General features: G+C 42.7%; 1 protein-coding gene across 3 annotated transcripts in view; it reads right to left on the bottom strand.

The window, feature by feature from the left end:
- The window catches only part of RNF217 (ring finger protein 217), a 56,993-nt gene extending 36,146 nt beyond the window's left edge, over window positions 1–20,847 (bottom strand). For all 3 annotated transcript variants that reach the window (XM_061991012.1, XM_061991013.1, XM_061991014.1), the window contains exon 1: window positions 20,168–20,847. In XM_061991012.1, the coding sequence (XP_061846996.1) occupies window positions 20,168–20,833 (666 nt within the window). In that variant the 5' untranslated portion in view covers window positions 20,834–20,847. The remainder of the gene's footprint in view (window positions 1–20,167) is intronic.
- Window positions 20,848–21,186: the final 339 nt, after the last annotated feature.

The raw sequence follows: 21,186 nt of genomic DNA, 5'->3' as shown, positions 1-21,186 counted from the left end.
AGAACTGTCAAGAAAGTCGAGAATTACTGGCAGCACCAGTAGGACAGAAAAACAGCTTGACAATCCCCAACAAAGGACTTCCCCTGGGTTAAGACAGCTTGTTAAAACATCCATTAGCATCTTCCTTGGTGGCAAGAGATCAGGCTCAGTGATTCTTCCAGCCCTTTACTCCTAACTACAGTTGTGAGGGATGGCAAAAGCAGCCTTACAGAGATAGTCTGTAAGGAACTCCTCCCTGCCCAGTATGATCAGCTTGCGTCCCACTGGTGCTCATGCAATTCTTATCATTCCCTACAAACACAGAGGCTGACTAAACTTTTAGCATCAAGTAACTAATCATATTAACATTAAGAAGGCACTTCTGAAATTCAGTGGTTAACTTAACAAAAGTCACTCTTGATTTTCCTCCCTCACATACCCTATGTATTCCCTATATAAATTGAAGATGTCACAGTTGAAAGAATATGTGAGACTAATATTTAGTCAAACTTCATTTAAGAACAGGATAATTTACACAAACAACAAAAAAAGTAAATATACAAACCTGTTAAAATTTATATTAAAATACACTCCTTTAAAACTGGGTCACTCAGGTAAAAATTACAAGTCTGAAAAAGCCAAAGCTGTCAAGGAAGGCAGTATCATTTAGACTTAATTAAACATCTTTTAATAAGATAAACTTAATCCTTTGTTGTATTCTGGTGCACAGGGTATGCCAACAGTAAAGCCATTTTTAACAGTGAGATCTCTGGAATCTACTTGAACCTCTACTGAAAAATATGCTTAGCACAATATTTTAGTGTAGGTATACTAAGAATTACAGAAGATTGAAGAAAAGACTTACACACATTTTTTTGTGCTAGGTTTCCAATGTATAAATACTTATGCTTAAAACCAAGTGCAAATTACAGCTCTGTTTGATTTGCAAAACCGTAATGAGTGAGAAACAACAGGTTCGCGAGTATTTTACCACAGAAAGAACAGTGATCACAAAAGCATTTTTCATGTGCTCAACTACCTCTGCATAACAAACCTCTAAAGTTATTAATTTCTCATCATAGTATATGAGCACTTTGCAAATAAAAATCACGTTGATTTTATCTCAAAGCATAGCTCTTAGTGACTTTGAGTGCCAAAAGTGAATTTGCAAATTGAGTCACTGCTATAAGTGGTCATCTGTGAGAAGCCTGGATCGCTTTGGAAGGCTCAAATACTGCCAGGAAAAAAACAACATTGCAATTCTCCTACCTTAGCTATTACATTATTTGTTCTCATCTCACGGCTCCTAGACTTGTGAAAGCTGTAATAATCCTCCTCAAAGCCAGCTGTATGGGAGAGCATCAGTTTTCACAAACTTTGTCAGCAAGCTGGAAGACGATCATCTCATATACAGGAAAAAAAATCTGATGGGTGACCTTAGAGAATAACCACCATCAAAACTAGGCAGCTATTTTATGCCTATCAGCTGCTAGAGATAGACTTCCCAGGAGAGATCTCACCCTAGACAGAGCAAACGCAGGCAGATGGCAGCAGGCAGATCCCTGCAGCCTGTAGGCAGCCCACTTCTCCCCTCCCCTGCCCCACTGCCTCCCACATCTCTTCTGGTCACTCTGTGCCAGACCTCTCCCGCACCTAATTGTTCATACTCTTACTGTCAAGTCAACCCTGGTTAGCCCTCATCCTCCACATCAGAAGCCTTACAGAATTGCCATCAGGATGTAGACTGCATTCAGCTCCCACCTTATGGCACTGCATCCAGAGACAAGGCCTCCTGTCCTGTTCAGTTAATTCCTCTGCCACCTCCATCCTACTGTTTTTGCTGCCTTTCAGATAACTCATTCATCCTAGACAGTAAGAAATGAACATGCATACACACCAGAAAAGTGTCACCTCACTCCAGGATCCACGCAGGGTATTACAAGGTTCTAAAATAGCAGAATGGACAAAAAAAAATGAATTTTCCTCAGGTCCCACCAGACTAGGATAGCTCAGTGCTGTAAGAATTGCTAGTGAGTTAAGCCACCTAACGAAAAATCTCCACATTTAACCACATCATGTATAATTTGTTTCCCTTTGTGTAGCATTTGTAAACATAAAGACAGACATCCTGCAGTGCTGAGTTCCTCACTCAACCACTGATACACTAAAGAGTTTTAGTGAAATAGTCTAAATATGATTTATTAAAAAAAAACCATACTGGCAGAAAAAACAAAATAAGTCACTTTTTACTAAATTTCACTCCATGAAGCAGTCAAATCAACTCTTTGCAAGGATTTTTCCCACAGATTCAAATGAGGTGCAACATTTCCATTTGGAAAAAAAAACAAAACAAACCAAAAATCTAGAAATCTGCATTAGGACTGCTGGATTCTAACAGCAGACAATAAGTTGCAACTGTGATACACAGAAGATACTTTTACTCAAGAAAAAATGCACTTGCTGAATTCACATGGAACTTCAATGATTTTCCCTCCTAGCTATGACAGCAGATAAAAATCTTAAGAAAGTTGGCAGATTCATGTTCTACGTGGGACTTGATAAAATGCATACATGTAGTATTGAGTACCATGAAAAATAAGTACTTTTAAGAGACACTTGGAAAGTAAAATTCATTGAGCTGCAAATTCAAGTGCAGTACAGCAAAGAAAACCTGGCCAACCAGCAGAAACTGCTCAAGAGACCTAACCAGAAAAGCAGAACAAAATAAAACAACATAAAAGAAAACCCCAACCACAAAAACCTGAAAGGGGAGGCAAAAGCCTAGAGAAAAGACTACAAATGCTTTATTTAACTGCCACTAAGATGAGAGCATCCTAATTCTGCCTATATTATAGAAATACTACAATTTCCTGAATGTGCAAATTCAGAAGGAAAGTAAAAGCAAGAGTCCAAACATAAAAATCCAAAAGGAAACATGAAAAGAGAAAGGAAGCTATGCAAAATGTATATATTTCCTCTTTCATGGAATGACCTGTATTTTAACTTTGGTGTGGAGGCTTAATCATCATCATAGATATTTGTATTGTTACAGAAGTCAGTGTCACTCAATATAGTATTTATAGGTTCAAGAAAATGTCAAGAATGAGGCACTGCTTCTCTAAGTTTACAGTTTTTGAGTAAAAAGGCATTTTTGGAATTTTACCTGCTTGCAACTAGTTTCAGATGAAACCATATCAAAACATCCTATCTTTTCCCTCAAAAGTTGAGGCAAAACTGATTTTTAAGGTAGTTTAAATTGGAGTCAGAAGTAGGCATGACTTCAGGTTTTTTTCTACTGTCACCATTACAGAACAGCTAAAACTGATCAGCTATCCTAATTCTGTATTTTTCCAGTTTAGACAAAAGCTTTAAGCTTTTTTTCTGCTTGAGTTGGCAATATATAGTACAAAATTAATTTATCTGTTGTACAACCCATGACATGATATAAGCAGATAACTTCTTTAAATCCTAAACTCCCCAAAATAGAATTTCTAAAATGTGAATGGTCAAAGCAACAGTATATTAAACTGACACTAAATTTCCTACTGAGATGTGATGCATTCTCTAAATTTGGTGACAGCTGCTTGTTTTTAAAAAAAGCTCATTTTCTTTTCTGGCCCTACCTGCCCAGTTGTATTACTCACTTCCTGCATGAGCACTTGAACACCTACACAGAATCAAAACACTCCTTATTATATCCAGCTCAGTATACAGGTTTAACTGAAACATTAAAGTTGCAGCTGAGCTAACTTGTCCCCTGTGCCAGTGAAACACTCTGGATAGGAACTCTACTGCTTGAGAGAGAACTCTTTTTCTCAATGCCTTCCCATCCCCAAGCAAATTATGTTTAAAGAGAGAGAGGAGGAAAAAGGAAAAGCAAACAAAGTAAGTCTAAATCTCATGTTCACTCCACCCTCTTTCCCTCAGTTCTAAAGCTTAAAGGACAGGTAAGAAAACAGAGAACAAAATCAGTAAGTCTTCTGCTACTTGAGGGAGGGAAGATGTCTTAAAAAAAATTTTATAATCACGATGCAACTGCAACATAGTCTTCTGTTATAGGTTTTTATTATTTTATACTTTCACAATTGCTCCGGTTTAACACCAAAAAAATCTGTAGCACAAGGCTTCAAAAATTGGTGTGCTGAAACCACAGTTGAGTAACAGGCTATTCCAGAACTTCTCCAAGTTTTAAGTAACACTTGCCATCAACCTGCAGTATAGAAGTGGAAAAAAGTAAGCCAGCTCTAACTAGTGTGTAGTGAAGGTTTATCCTTCATATAGTATCTAACACCACAGAGAGACACCACCAGTGCAAAGTGTGGTCAACTCTCAGAAATCTGCTATGTGAATCATACTTGCTCGAAAGCAGTTGGAGAGTGACACCTGATTACAAAGATCCTCCTGCAAGGAAGTATTCTTTTCCTGGTCAATTATACATTTTCAACTAAATAAACACCAGGCAAACACTCCAACAACACGTCAGAGATAAGAAGAGTTCCCGGATGAGTAAAAATTCCTTGTCCCTAAAGTCACACAGCATACAGCAGATGCTTCATTTCTTCCAGTACAAACCTTTCACTTTATTGTCATTAATGAATATCTAACATGTGGCCAAGTTAGTCTTAAATTGTATAAATCTCTGTCTTTACAGAGCACAACTGCAAATACTGTAAGCAAATGGATTGCTAGGGAAAGGAAATACCATTTTAAAAAGCTCCTGACAAGTGGAAAGGAAGCTCATCCAGGAAAGGGATGAAGAAAGAGAGCAAAAGCTGGAGGCTGGTGAGAACAGAGGTCACTCTCCAGGATCTTTACAGCACACATTAGATAAGCATACACCTTTTGAAGAAGCTCAGCTTCCTGTCATAAATAAAGGTTTTATAACCCACTCAAAATACGTATCAGCCAGCCATTTACTTCATCTGTCTCTTCTTATTTTTTGGGTAGTACTTCTACATTTTTCAACCATCTCAAACTATTATAGAAGATATACTACTATTTTATATATTCCAGATACAGTTTTTCCACTATGGCTTACACATGTTAAGTAATCCATTAAAAATCCCACTACTTTCAGAAATATTTTTAATGTCTCAATACCTGTTGGTGTCAACATACATTAATCTGCATGTTTGTGTAAAATTTGTTCAAATCAAGAAGTAGGCTTGTCACAATCAGATTACTGCTCGATACTGATTTCAGAGCCAAAAATCAAATCAGTGCTTCCATGAAATTTATCTTCCCAGACAGACTTGATGGGTGAACTCAGAGATACTAGGAGAAACTAAAACCCTTCAGGAGACTAGTTTGGTCTAGTATAAATCTAACATAAAAAACAAATAAAAATATTCTTTAATGCTGTAGTCTTCAAAGCCACAAACACATAACACAAACAAATGTACTTGGCTACCCAGCCTCTATCCTTGTTCAAGATTTGTTGATTTTCCCAGTAGATCTAGTTTCAGCACATAGCACCTATGAAGATTTCAGCAGCTTCAACAAGTTCATTCAGGCAGCACGCAGGTATATTTTGTGGTGAATACAGAAACTCAACTTTTATTGTATCTCAGCAGCAAAGCCTTCCCTATGTACCCCAGGTGAGGCACCGAGTCAGGATGGATTTCACCAGAATCCTCAATAGATCACCTCACAATCATCTTGAGCTACCAAAAGACTACCTGTCAGCCAATGTAAGTACTTTAAGGATGTTAAAATCCTTCTATAAAACATGTCAAATATTGGGATCAAAAACTTCAAAGGAAAAAAACCCTTAGAATGAGACATCAGAGATTGTTTTTCAGCATTAGATAACTTGTTATTATTAGCTGAACCATCTGTTCTGTTTGTTGCTTTCATGTAAAGGCAACAGGTGGAAACTAAAACCAACACTGGTCTTTGCTAATTGTTCTTTCTCATTTAAGTGTCTTTATACAACAGCTTACATGAATTCCCTCAGAGAGTTATTTTACAGAAACATCCCCTATAGCACAGGTCAACTCAGGTAACAGCGATGCAGTCTCTCATCCACCAGGAAACCACTTGGAAATTGCTCTGATTCAGACAGACTAGTCTAACCAAAATCAGTCTTGAAAACACACTTTTGAAATGTGTTTAAAAGATATTTATCATAAAAACAGTGCAATATATGTGACTTCATGCTCCTTATGGACAAAAAAAGGTCAGATACAAAGCATGGTTTAAAGTGCACTGCTTGCAGGAACACATTGAGCATTAGAAAATACTTTTGCCGTTTTCAATGGTTCAAACTAAATAACACCACATAATAAAATTATTCTAACATCTCCTCACTGGACTCAAGCTTCTCAACAGAATGCACTCTGAGAAGCACAGGCAGTCTTCCCATCCAACCAGGACAAATTTAGCACATAGTAGTACCATCCAGCAAGTCCTTTCTGACAGCATTAAAGGTGCTGGCTTTGAGAGCCACTCAGTCACTGTGCCCAAATTCTTCCCAAATTCAGAGGCTGGAAGGGTTCTCCTAGGTCCTCCCCTTCTACCCCAACTATACAAGCTCACGATTTCTAGTTTAACTTCATTCATTGCAATTTTTATAGTTTGTGTTGTGCCAAACTTGCTCCCTCTTGCATTAGCATTTGTTTCTCTTCACAGTTCTCCTTACATTAAAATAAACAGTTCTGCATCTCTGCAACAGCACTCTTCTTGCAGTGATTCCTGCCAGTTTTCTTAAACCCTGGTGCTTGAGATTCCAATTAAAGCCTCACCACATAGAATGGCCTCATTGCTCTCCTCTCTCTACTACATCTTCAAATTATATTTACTTTTTCAGTGGTTCCCATCACCATTAGCCACTTGTATTATCCGTCATCATTAACCTAGACTTGCTGCCTCCTACTAATATTGCAAGAGTCTGGCAAACTTCTACTTGAAAAACAAAAACCAAAGAAAAACTCTTCCTTACTCTTACTTTTCACCATAAGGACTGATAAAAAAATTCTCCTAGATCAAAACAACACAGAAGATAAATGGCAAGCTAGTATTGGAAAACTTACCATCTGGTGCCAGTTCATTAATGAGGGAAGAAAAGAGGAGCCTCTCCTCGTCTTCTTCCCCCAAACTCCAAGAAACATCCCAATGCTTCTCACTAAGAAATGTGCTTCTAGCTTGTCAAAGTCAATTACAACTCATTCACAAAGTACATTCCAGAAGTATGGATTATATACAGCTTAAAAACCCCCTCTACATTCATTGCAAAAATAGGCTTGAAGTATGTATGGGTGAAAAGCAGTACACTTACAAAAACATAAAAAGTCAATAGAGTAGCAAAAAATATACTGAAATAGTAATGAATTTATATTGGTCATCTTCTTCAAAATAAGTCTACTTTTTCATACTTGTACCAAGAGACTGTATGACCAAGCTCAAAAAGAACCTTCATCAGTGTTCCGGTTTAGCAAGGAGCAGCTTTTGGCTTAGTAACAGGGGGAGCGGGTTGCAGTGAAGACCCGGTAAAGAGTTTGCGGACTCTCCCCCGGCTCCTGGGTTCAGACCCACCTCCGGCCCGGCTGGGCCAATCTGGCGTCTCTGCCATCACTATTTAGGGGACAGGAATTTGGAATGCGAGTCAGGAGGTGTAAGAGTGATACAAGATGGAGGCGACCACGCGGACCCTTCAGCCAGAGAAGGAGGAAGGAAGGAGAAGCAATAGACCAGAGACTCCTCTGCAAGCCGTGGTGAGAATGCAAGCTGTGCCTCTGCAACCTATGGAGATCCATGGCAGGACCGAGAGTTACCAGCAGCTCCATGTGAGTGAGCCCGGACGGGCGAGGGACTGTGTGGGGAGACGGCCATGGCCCAGGCCGTGTTGGAGAGCCTGTACGCCGCAGAGCAGCCCCACACGAGAGGCAGAGAGGAGCTGCAGCCTTTGGGATAAATGTGTGTCGGAGCAGCCCGTGCAGGTCTGCCATGCGTGTGAGTTACCCCATGGACTTGCAGGGAGGACTGGTGTGGAGTTCACCCGTCCTGAGGAGGGACAAACGGCAGAAGCTATCAGGAACAGACTAACTGAAACCCCCACTGCCTGCCCCCCCGAACCGTTCAGGGGGGGACAGGGTAAAAACACCGGGATCAGTGCTCTGAGCCCGGGAAGAGGGGAGGTATGGCAAGAAGGTGTTCTTAAAAAGGCTGGTTGGACTCTTCATTGATGTATTACTCTGTGTTGTTTCATTTTGGTTATGTTTTGGGTTTTTGGGGGTATGTTTAGTTGATGTTGCATTAAATTGTTTCTCTGTTTTCTTCCCCAAACCAAGTAGCCTGGTCTGTTTTGTCCTGAACCTTAAGCGGCAATTAAGCTCTCCCTGCCCTTGAGCAATTCTCAGCCACTTCGGTACTTGAGGCTAATCGTGGCCTTTGTTCCCTGATGGGCCTAAACCACAATCAGTAAACATCTCAAGATGATGTGTACCAGTTCTTCCATGACAGAGTCGAGTTGGAGGCCTGTGGCCAGTGGAGTTCCACAGGGATTGATTCTGGGGCCAGTCTTGTTCAACATCTTCATCATTGACCTGGATGAAGGGACAGAGTGTACCCTCAGCAAGTTGGCTGATGACACCAAACTGGGAGGACTGGCTGATTCCCCAGAAGGTTGTGCTGCCATTCAGCGGGATCTCAGCTGGCTTGAGAGTTGGGCAGAGAGGAACCTCATGAGGTTCAACAAGGACAAGTGCAGTGTCCTGCATCTGGGAAGGAACAACCCCATGCACCAGTACAGGCTGTGGGTCAAACTGCTGAAGAGCAGCTCTGCAGAGAGAGACCTGGGAGTCCTGATTTATAATAAACTAAATATGAGCCAGCAATGTGCCCTCGTGGCCAAGAAGGCCAATGGCATTCTGGGATGCATCAAGAAGAGTGTGGCCAGCAGGTCAAGGGAGGTTCTTCTCCCCCTCTACTCTGCCCTGGAGAGGCCTCATCTGGAGTACTGTGTCCAGTTCTGGGCTCCTCAGCTCAAGAGGGACAGGGAACTGCTGGAGAGAGTCCTGCGCAGGGCCACCAAGATGATCAAGGGTATAGAACACCTTTCATATGAGGAAAGGCTGCGGGAACTGGGGCTGTTTAGTCTGGAAAAGAGGAGATTGAGGGGTGATCTTATTAACATTTATAAATATCTAAAGGGTGAGTGTCAGAAGGTTGGGACATCCCTATTTTCTATAGTAGATAGTAACAGGACAGGGGGTAATGGGATGAAGCTGGAACACAAAAAGTTCCACTTAAAGATAAGAAAAAAAAAATTCACCATGAGTGTGACAGAGCAGTGGCACAGGCTGCCCAGGAGGGTTGTGGAGTCTCCTTCCTTGGAGGTCTTCAAGACCCACCTGGACATGTTCCTATGTGACCTGATCTAGGTGAACCTGCTTCTGCAGGGGGGGTTGGACTAGATGATATCTAAAGGTCCCTTCCAAGCCCTACCATTCTATGATTCTATGACAACACTGTACCTGTACTGTTATGCCTTTTGAAATAACATTGTATTTAATACCAGTCTTTAAGAATTCCATGTCTTTGCAGAAAATAAATAAAAAACACCCCACCACCCCCACTTCCAAAACTCAAACATCTCTCTGTCATTCTGAACTCTGCATCTTTTCAACTGGTATTAAAAAAAGTAAGGAGCAAAAAGGAACTTCTTTTGAAAGCTCTCTGGTGCAGGAAAAAAATATCTAAGAAATGATCATACTAGTCGCTGCTTGGCTGCAGTGAACTAAAGCTGTTGAAATATGCAAGAGCAAAAAAGAGGTTCCTTATCTGCAAGAATATTCACATGAAAAAATTCACTTGTAAAGATGTCTTAGGAATAATCTGTTCTACATTACAAAACACTTGGAGATGCTTTTAAAATCCAACTAGTTAAGAGCTGCTTATTTAATGATGGCACAGGCAGCAGAGACAGGAACAGTGGGTATTGGCCTGGGCTAGACTGGGAACTTCAGTGCTGTAAGCATCTCAGAGAAATGCTCTGGACCATGCCACCACATCTGTCAAAGAGACATAGTCACAGACACGCCTTCATGCACTAGACAAGCTGTGACTTCCATCTAGATTGCGAAAGAGGAAATGAGGCAGCAACAGGATCAAATTGCAGGTTTGATTTCATCAAGCTCCAATGAAAACCTCCATGTGCCATCATCTTGAACATATTCTGTCCTTTTCAATCATTTTCTTCTGATAGGCTGTCATAGTTGGAAAAATAAGTGGCTCTGCTTAGCCATGGCACTTTATTCAGTACTTACTTCTGGAATAAACATTTGCACACTGTGCATCAGACAAGTAGAGAACATATAAGAAAAAGTGAAAAAAAAGGATGTGAAAGGTTATTTTTAAAATCAATTCATTTATTTTATTTTTTGCTGGTCAATGAGAAATGGTAGGGAACAAGTCGCAGATTTGCAGTGAGCAATACTACTAGCTAAAATGACTGTAGGAGGCCTTCACCTTTAGACAAGGCCTGCTTTTCTAGATATATAAAGAATGAGATCCAGAACTCACTTTAGATCCTTAATTTACTGGAAGTGATAGCTTGGCCTTCATTGTCTGACTACCTGTCTTGGCTTGGGTGAAATCCTCATGAAGCAATTACACTCTAGGATAGTTCAGGTGGGATTTGCCGAGTCACTATCACAAAAAGAATGACAAATCAAGCCTTTGCATGGAATACCTTCTTCACTGAGGCAAAAGCACACAGCAATGTCCATCAGTAACAGTCACAACTCACTGAAAGGAAGGTTTAAATTAAGAGACGGGGAAGATGTTAGTAAGTTGCAGCTCCAGATAATGCTTTGAAATCAGGGGCACCTTCAGAAGTTTGAAAGTTACCCTATAACTGTTACTGTGAAATACAAGTTATTCAAACGGGTGAAAACTTCTGAGGTTGCTTGATTTCTGCTGCTCCTATGCAAGGAAAACGTGGACCACAGATATGTGCATACTTTGAAACATCCAAGTTTTAATAACATATTTCACTTCAGATACTTTGAGGTCAATATCCATATGTGGCTAACAACAAGATTTAGACAGAATGCTAGTGTTTTATAACTTTGTGCCTTAATCTGAGTAGCATTAGTTCACCACAATAAAACATACTATCACCACCACAACTGTGCCTGAACTCTTAGCATCTACAGTTTGTAGCCAGTACGCAACACTAGGCATCCAAATACAACGGAGCATATTTGCTCTTTTGTGTATCCGTTTCAAAAAACTTTAAGTTGCACATTCTTTCCCCTTTTAAAGATGCATACTAATTCCATAAAGGTAACTAAGCAAAGTTTCCAAACTATTACACAACTGAGCTGCACCTGCACTTGAAAAAGCACTGAGCAGTTGCTTCCATAAGGCCTCTACTTGAGTCTAAGCAAATTATATGTAGCGTTGCACTGGTGCACTGATACAGAAAGGCATAAAGTGCCCTCACACAGACAGCAATGATAAAATTGCTGTAAGTGTTAAGAAGCCGTCCCCCACCATTTCTTCACCCCCATACAGCAGAAATAGCACTAACAACAGTGAAGTGATTCTTTTTGCTTGTTCAGGAAAGGGGCACTCTCCCAGCACCTCTGTAATCGCCTCACAGATGCGACAATGCACCACCTACTCCACCCCTCTCTGCTGCCTAGAGAGTATAAAAGTCTTCCAGTAGTACAGAAAAAACACCCATAATTTTCCTGGAAGTTCTATACTTTAATCTGTATTTAAAATCCAGTCTTTTTTTTTTTCCCCTTTCTTTTTCTCTTTTTTTAAAGTTACATTTATTTCCCGCCTATCCCCATGCACAGGAAAACAGATAAAATACTGCTAATTTCGCTTCACTTTCTGGACACCACTTACCAGAGAAAGTGGCCACTATTCAGCTGCAGGTTTAAACAGAAGCTAAAGAATCCCCTTATATGTAGAGGCCACGAATTTTTATGATTTCCTTTCCTTTCATGAAAATTTACCTGAGAAAGCTCATGTTGAGGCAAACCAATTCTTAAAACATCACCAAGTCCTTCCATTTTAGCAATCTTCTTGCATTTCTTCCTTCCGTGTACTGTGTGAGCAACCCCACAAAGTCACACCACAGCTGGAATAGTTTGACAGGATTTCTCTCTCCTACAAGCTAAATGGACAGAGACCTTCATATCCCTATCCTGCACCCCTATTCCTACAAGATCAGGGAGCCAAAACAATTAAATTGGAGAGGTAACTGACTTTGCTGCCATTCCTATCATTTCAGTACCAGAAAACAATACACAATAGCATCAACGTGACTAGGCTTGAGAAAGTTAAAATTTGCCCCTTCTATTTTCCTCTACAATATCCAATAAAGTTTGTACTCTACTTGATAAAAGCACCACTGGGAAAAAAAAAAGTTCACAGAAAGGGAAATGATCTCTGGAGGCTTTCAAAACCTGCCTGGACATGTTCCTATGCAACCTGATTTAGGTGGATCTGCTTTAGAGGGGAGTTGTACTATATGATCTCTACAAGTCCCTTCCAACCCCTACCGTTCTATAGTTTCCGCAATTACTATTTCAATCTAGTGTTCCTTAGAAAAGAGACATTTGCAGTTTTAAAACTGTACTACCGTCTAATAGCAAGCTTGTAAGGAAAAATAAGTGGGATAGCTTTAGAAATTTAGCTTTCAATGAAACAATCATCTAGGAAGTGCATTGACTTTCTCACAATTAAGTAAACAAACAGAAGCAACCATACATCCCAACAAGCTTGTCAATAAAATATACCTATCTTAAAACTGAATCAGTGAGGTAGCTACTAAGACAAATATGAACTCTAAGCTACTTCAGGTTCAGTTTCAAATGTACTTTAAACGGCTATTAAACTTCTAACCTTCCACACTCAAAACTATAAAGGTTTATCCATGAGTAAAGTCCTGAGTTTGTTTTTCATTATATTTTTTTCCTATTTCACTTACATTAAACAACTACTCTCACAAGGTGTATTTACCTATTCAATAAATGTAAGGGTGCCACAGTAGAAAAATACACTTAAGAACTGGCTACTCAATGAGAATGCTGCTAGTTTAACATTCACGTTAAGTTCCAAATAAAATTAATTTCTTTGCTTTACCACAAATTTCTCAAGCACTCAAAAACTGACTTTAAGGTGAAATAGCCTCTTCATCACTAGACAAATTTGTCACTTTTTTGATACTAGAAAAAGTCATAGGTACTTAGCTGATAAAATCCTGTAAATTAGGGATTTTTAAAATATAAATTCATTAAAGTATTTTTAAAAGAGCAAGAGAAACATAAGCACAAGCAGTTAAAGCATACTCAAAAGACATAAACCAGCATAACTGAGCACTTCAGTTATGAGACTTTCTTCAGTAGTTCAATTTCTTTTGGAGAAATTACATCCTTTACAACTCCAAATAATTTTGACAATGTACTTAACATCCTGGCCATACAAGATATCTACCTTCCCGGAACCTGACAGGTTTTGACAGCAGGAAACAAGATATTTGCACAAGAGTGAGGGATGAAGGGCCAACAGGCCACAGAGCACTGAGAAGAACAGTTGTTCTGGGTGAAGAAATAGAGACAAGGAGATGAGGTGAGCTGAAGGCCTTCCCAGCCCCCATTTAACTCCTTCATTTCTCTTTGTTTGGGCAATTAAAACCCCATAGTTAGCTGTCAATTCATTTCAACTGAAAATCCCTGGACTGATAGCTCCTGGGAACAGCTGGTGGGAACAGTGAGAGAGGGAAGGCATACACCAGACAATCATGTCATGGCTTAACCTCTCTTTGGTCATCAACACTACTACCACTGACAGATCCGAGAGGTGCAAAACACACTGGCTATGGGAAGCAGCTGATGAATGGGCTTTCCACTTCATAGAAATTCCTCATTTTAAAAACTGGATTGCAACCAAACAAATCCAGCTCTCCTTTATCTCTCACTGCAATTCCACATTCATTGGAAGTCTAGCATTCAAAAACAACTTTACTATCAACACCAACAAGTTCATGGCACCATTGTGTGACTCGCCACTCACTCCAATTCCTCACTACCAACATCAACAATTTCATGACACCATTTATACTCATACCAAGAATTCAGGCTTTCCTCCCATTAGCAAAATCCTTCCTGCAGCTATTAAAAGATGATACCATCTTCTCTATTCCAAACATCTCTGATCCTTTGGATCTTCCCCTTTATAACAACATGGCTAAGAAGCAATATACTACTAAAGCAAGAAGCAAGACACATACTAAAGCTCTACATCTGACAAAGACTTACCCAAACAAGAAGAAGTAATAGCTATCCATGCAGAGCAAGCTTGCGGGTATAAGTACACAGGAAACAAATGTACTACACAAAGCATTGGTATATTGACAGAGTGTGGACTCAATGATTTCAAAGGTCTTTTCCAACTGTAATGATTTTGATCTAGGCCTACACACACTAGGACAACTAGACAATATTATTATTCAAGAACATTGCTCAAAACTAAGTTTTAAAATTCTTTAAAAAGAATTTAAAAGAATTTCCAGCAATGACTGAATTTGCAAAACTTTGTTCCAAACTTAAGTTTTGGCCTGAACTGAACCCATCAACAAGCACTCAAGAGGGACTAAAAGCCACGTATATATCCACTCAACTTTCAAGACAATGTTCATCCTGAACTGTGACAGTAACTCTGGGGCAGCTGGCTATGCAGCAGCATTTCAACACTGTCATTGCATACAAGATGTCATGAGAACAGGACTGAAGCTGTTTGCTGAAAATGACAGTAAAGAAGTTTGGGTGCTTGTGCAGCTTCCAGGCTGCTCACACCTGATGGACCAGGTCTATTTGCCTCCTCCTACTCAGGAACATAGCCACCTTAGAGTGGCTGGTTTGGTTTAGAAAGCCTGTAATCTACCAGGGAATATTTTCTCCTGCACTTCTCTTCCCTTGGAAACTTCTGTGTTCCTGCAACACCAGCTGGAGGGTGGTCACTCACCGTGCCATCACTTCCTGGTAGGCAGTCCACATCTATCCTAGCAATTTCTTAGCTAGTGTTAAGGAGTGTATTTTTGGATTAAGAACCATTATAAACACAGAGCTTCTACCCCACTGAATGACAGTGGCCATCCTGGGCTCTGGTTTGACTCAGGGCACAAGCAGCTCATTAGCTATCTGATGATTCAGCACTTGGTGCCTGTATTTCTGCTGGCTGGTTTTTATCAGCAATCAGACTACAGCTTTGAAGGTGCATCACTTATATGATACCATCAGACACCTGAAGAGGCACACAGGTGTCAAGTCCCTATGGCTCCAAGCTGGTACTTTTAGGCCATGCAGCCTGTTCCTAAATTCCACTCCTCCTTACACAGCTTTATAATCACATTCCTCACAAAAATCCTGACTCTAACAGTCTACTGCTTTTCTCTCCAGTCTTTCGGAAAGAGATCATGCACAGTAATGAAAGAGGCCAAAAACAAGGTCTCAGGTCACAAAGAGAAAACGATTGCTAAGAGGTCCTGGGCAGAGGGAACATAAGCTCCACATTTTGTGCTTAGTAGAGGAGAGTAGAATTTTAGTCCTGTCAAACTCAGAATTGTACAAAATGCAGTTGGATACAGCCTCTCCCCTCCCCCAACAATCCCTTCTGATTTACTCATGGCCACTAATCTCATTAGAGTTCCTATAATTAAAGCACCATAATATCTGATTGAGAATATAGTATGCTGTTCAAACTAACTCACCCAAAGTCCTTTAATATAAAACTGCCTGCTCCAAGAGAATTACAAGATTTACAAAATAAAGTATCACTAATGAGCACAGGATCAAAACTGGATTATCAAGTTTCCTACTTTGCATATACGAAAAGCGAGCAGTCAAATTATCAAGGTTTCTATAAAACTTTCACAGTCATTTTACAAGAAAAGTGAAACAAGTAGATACAATTATATACATAGCTCCAAATATTTATTAGAGAACATATTGCACTTTATAGATGTTAGGAAACTGCAAATATTATTTCATCTAGTCAATATTTGCTAAAAGGTGAGGAGTGAGATTGTCCTTCTGAATAGCTCATCAGGTTTACAAATTAGGGAGATGAGAAAACACATAAACCTTAGCCTCTTTACCAGTCAGGATAAGTCAAATACGAAAACCTAGTTAAACTTTAGGTCTTCTCCCTCTTTTACCAAGTCAAAATTCTTCCTATATCTATTTGGTTTTAAAGAAAATTTCCAAACAAGCCTCACAGCAGACAAACAAATGGACTAAAAACAAAACCAGGTGCAAATGCTCCGTCTTACTCTGAGCTACAAAGCAGTGGGGGAGTTTGGAAGTGAATCACACACTTAGCAAACCTATGTGTGCACAGTTCCTGGAATAACTCGGGTTTGGTACCACGTTAAATAGAGAGGAAGAAGGGAAGTGAAAGAGACGTAAATGCAATATTACATCTGGGAGACTTAAGTGCTCCGGTTCTTCCCTTTCCCAGCTTGCATGCTGGATACAGGAGCATAGAAGCCCACAGTTTCCAGACAAAGGGGAAAGGTTCTTCCACTCTTCTGACCCTGACATCACTTGATGCACATCTGAAATGGCCTCTGTGAGCACTACAGTCCTGAAGAACACTGACCATTCACACTTTGCAGCCTCATCCATTCTACAAGTAAAGTGTAACAAAAAACAGTAACTTCAAGCTGCATCAGTTCTGCAGATGAGGCTTGTTGGGACCTGATCCAGGTTCTGTGGGACCCACACCAGGTCCTGAGGTGTGAGTGCTACAATCTCTTTTATGGTAATTGGTTACCCATACTTACTCCTCCCTCAATTTCTCTGGGTCCAAGAGAGTAGTCATAGAAAATTGTGTGTGTGTGAGTGGTAGTATATGAACTGGTCAAAGCCTGAAAAGCCCTGAGGGGTCTGCAGGTCTTAGGTGGGGAGAAAGAATAGCTAAATTGAGGCAGAGGTAAAGTTATGCAATTTGCCAAAAGTCAGGCTTCAGATCAGCCTGGGTGCTCCAGGCCTGCCTGCTAAGCTTCTGCACCAGCCATTAAATCTTTGAAAGGGATTATGCAGCAAGGTGCTGGTGATAAGAAAGACTGGATTTAACCTCTAAAGACCTTCATATGTGACATTCCTAAATCAATTACCCTCATTTTCCAGCATGCCAGTAAGATTACAAGTGAATTCTGCAGTTGATGTACTTTCATCTGGATAATCTTCTTTTCAACAACACCTAAAACTTCAGTTGATTTTCTGATATACAAAGGGCTCCAAGGCAGAAGTTTTGATGGTTATATGTTTGCATAGAAGAGTGCAGAGTGCATTAACAGGGTTTTTACTTTGCTACTCCATTAAGCATCATTTCAGAAATCATGATGAAACTATCATAAAGAATTCAGCTTTCTTCAGTAGGAAAACACACAGACATTAAAGGCAACATGAATTATTTTAAGTGTTATACTTCTACCAATATACCCCACATTTTCAGCATGAAAGAGCACTGCTCCTACAGAGACTTGACTCAGCCAGCATCCTCTCAAACAAAGGGTACAAATTGCTATTTCTCTGACAAGGAAGCCAGATCTAAACAATGCATATTGCTGCTTGGGGTTTTGGTTTTCAGCCGTTTTTGTTTGTTTTCAATTTCAGGTACATTTCTAAATCGAGCTGACCATATCCAAACTGAAAACCTGTCAGAATTTTCAAACAGAAACATCTTTTCAACATTTACTCCATTTGAACTTTTGTATAGGAAAGAAAAATCACCAAAGTGCTAAGATAAATGGCGCCTTTACTTCTACCCTTTACTTCCTTTCCACTTATCCCTCCCAGAAACTCCTCTAATACTACTGACATGGAGAAGCCTTATCTGTCTCCTTAGGATGAGTCACAGGGTCCCTCCAAAGCACAAAGGAAATGTACATAATTTCTTGTTTTTCTCAGAGACATATTACTTTCTTGTTCTTTTCCAAAAAGGAAAATAGGAGAGCAACATATGGACTGTTGACTGTCCTTTGTTTCCCTTTCCCCTAAAGAAATGTATCAAGCAACTAAAATTCTGCCTGGTCATAACAGCATCTGTAACAACATGCCCACAGAAGTGCGTTGTGAATCTCCTTGCTCAAGATTAGTGTCCTTGCTGCACATATCCCTTCCTCTGCGTTTGTAGCCCCATCCCATCTTTCATGTACAGAAATAAGTACCCATATGGCTATCTGCCAACCAGACCTTTTAGTAGCTGCAAGGATAAGCTTTGCAGAGTGTTCAGCAACAGCAGTGGCTCCTGTAAAGAAGGCATCCCTGCATTCATAAGCTTGCCCATGTTAAACTCACTTCATGGGGCATATACCTGGTTCCCAGGCCAGCCATCTCTTTCAGCCACCATGCTGTTGGATTACCCTCCAAAAGTCCAGCCTAAAATAAGCAGAATTCTTTGGTATGGCTTCAACTACTGGATCATGCAACTTCTGTTAAATTACTGTAAGCTGCAGGTACCTGCAGAAGCTAGAGATCACTCTGACATCATACCACTTTCCAATTTCCAGCTTCAAAGCGAGACAATATTCTGACTCGTGACCTCAGTGGCAAATACAAAGGTGGCACAAACATGCACTGGCAACATACTCTAAAAACTTACTGAGGGTTTCTAGTCCATAACTGTAAACGAAACCATTATGGGTTCTGTGTAGAAAGTCTCAAGAAGGCTTATTAAGTGTTCCCAAGCTTCAGCATTACACAAGTCCTGCAAAACGCAACTCTGCTTCTCCTATCCATCAGTTCCCACCTTAAACCCTTCCTTGTTATCCAAACACAATGATGGTGGTCCATCAAAATGCTAGTGAGTTTACTATTAGCCAGAACAAATGCTATCAGCACTAGGAAATGCTATGTAGGCTACCAATGCCTGGAGAGGAGCACATGCTTCACTTCAGACAGCACGTGCAATTTCCAAGCATCAAAATGTTCACTGGTCAGAACAGGCTGACAACTATTTACAGTGTGTGGGGGTAGCTGGAGCCGTCCATCCCATTCCTATGCATGTAGCCTAGTGGGAGGCCAAACTGCCTCAGCACAGGTCTCAGGCCCAAGAGGTGTAAAAATTCATTCTACTACCAAGCCAGCACTTGCTATCCACTAAGCACATCCTAAAAGTTTCTGTTGAATGAAAACATAAAAGTGGTAAGCAAAGGGTTTGTTTGGTTTTGTTTTTCCCACATACCCATACTTCTCCCACTGCTCTTTGGGTTTAGGGCATGCCTACACTCGTGGTAGAAACAATGCACGCGAATTTTGTGATGCTAAACTAGCTGCTAAAAACATTCGGGAGGACAGAACTTTGCTTTCAAGCTGCCTATTTCGGTTTGAAACAGCAGTTCTGACCGACAAAACAGTGATAAAGACATAACCAGCCTATGTGTGAGCAACTGTCTACACCCAGGATATTGAGCTATCTGAGAAGGATGGAAAAGCTATGTTTTGGGTTTGGGTTTTTTTTTTCCTCGCCCCCAAATAAGGTTCTGTTTACTGCTGTAACTGCGGTTCTTCACGAATAGACCCCACACATACTATTTTAATCTTACATAACTGGCACAACACCAAACGCAACGGCTTCTCCGCGGCACCGGCGAGCGGCTGCAGGCGGGGTCCGCCGCGCAAAACACGGCGCCGACCAGTGTGAAGGGCTGCGGGATGGCTGCCAAAACCCCGAGCCCCCAATTCCAGGAGTCGCCTCAGAAGCGGCTGCTGACGCTCCCCAACGCTGTTCCTTATTCTTCATTGCATTCCTTTTTAAAAAGAGACTGGTGCCAGCCAGTAACAGAAAGAGCTTGAGAATTCAAAGAGAATTCAATACGGGAAGAGTCTGAAAAAAAAGTGCCCAACCCAATGAACTCCGTAACAGCGCGCAAAGGCTTCGGGAACACATACTCGTTAAAATCAAAAGCTCGCACGCAGGCAGCTGCCCAGGGCCTTCCGCACGGGATGGGAAAGGTTCCTACGCCACACCATCACAACTCTCCGCAGCGCAGCCCAACTCTCCGGGGCGTGCAAAGACGCGCAGCTGGGCCTGGAGCGATGCTCAAGCCCGCGACCCACGCCGAAACACCCGCAGCAGCACGGCGGGCCGGCCGGAGCTACCACTGCTCCCTTTTTGCCCACTACATCCGCCCCAGCACAACTTGGCAGCAGCTGCCGGGCCGTACCTGAGAGCTGAGGTACCGCTTCAGGCACTCCTCGCACACCGCCTTCTTGCAGCAGGTCAGGGGCTTGATGGGCTTCTCCTCCAGGCACACGCGGCAGCTCAGCACCAGCAATGGCCCGAACTCCCCCGCGATCAGCCCGGAGAAAGGCTCGGGCAGCAGGTATAAGTCCACCACCTCGATGTTGCCGGCAGACAGCGGGTCGTCGCCCGGCGCTACCCCGCGCCGCGTCGGGGGCTGCCCCGCGCCTGGGCCGCCGCCGCCCGAGCCGCCTCGGGGGGAACCGGGGGCCGCCGCCGGCCGGTCGTTCTCCACGCAGTAGACGGTGCAGTACACGTGCCGCCGAGGGGGGCGGCGGCGGCCACTGACCCCCTCCGGCCCCGGCCCCTCCTCCTCTAGGGCCGCTGACTCCCCGGCAGCCGGCGGCGGCTGCTCCGGCCCGGTCGCCGCCTCCGCTTCTTCCTCCTCCTCTCCGGCCCCTCGCCGCTCGGGGTTGGGGGCAGGCGGCGGCTCCCAGCTTCGCCCTAGCTCGGTCACTCCGCCGCCCGGGGCCGCCTCCCGTGGCGGAGGTGGTTCGTCCGGCCCGGGCTCCCACGGGCCCCTGGCTAGGCTCGGCAGCGCGGCGGCGGCCGCCCGCGGGGCGCTCAACGAGCTCTGCTGCTCCCCCATCGCCGCCGCCGCTCCTTCCCATCCAGCCGCCTCCCAGCCCCGCTTCTGCTTCCGGGTCCCAAGCCCCGCGCGCCGAAGCCCGCTGCCCCGAGCCCCGCGCCGCCCGCCCGCGGGCACCGGCCGCCGCCGCCCGGCCTCCTCCCCGCGGGGCTACAGGCGCGGCGGCGGCGGGTGCCGCTCAGCTCAGCGCCGCCCGGGCGGTCTCGACCTGAGCCCACCCCTCATGCCGGGCAGGACACGGGCAGCTGCCCCTGGTGCCGCGGGGCTGTACGCCCAGCCGCGCCTCTCAGCCGCCCCGGCCCGCCCTACGCGTCTCCGCCCCCCGCCTGCGGCGGCCGCCCCGCGGGGCGCGC

The sequence above is a fragment of the Colius striatus genome, chromosome 2, assembly GCF_028858725.1.
Source record: "Colius striatus isolate bColStr4 chromosome 2, bColStr4.1.hap1, whole genome shotgun sequence".
Lineage (NCBI taxonomy): Eukaryota > Metazoa > Chordata > Aves > Coliiformes > Coliidae > Colius > Colius striatus.
This window is presented reverse-complemented; position numbering and strand designations above follow the sequence as displayed.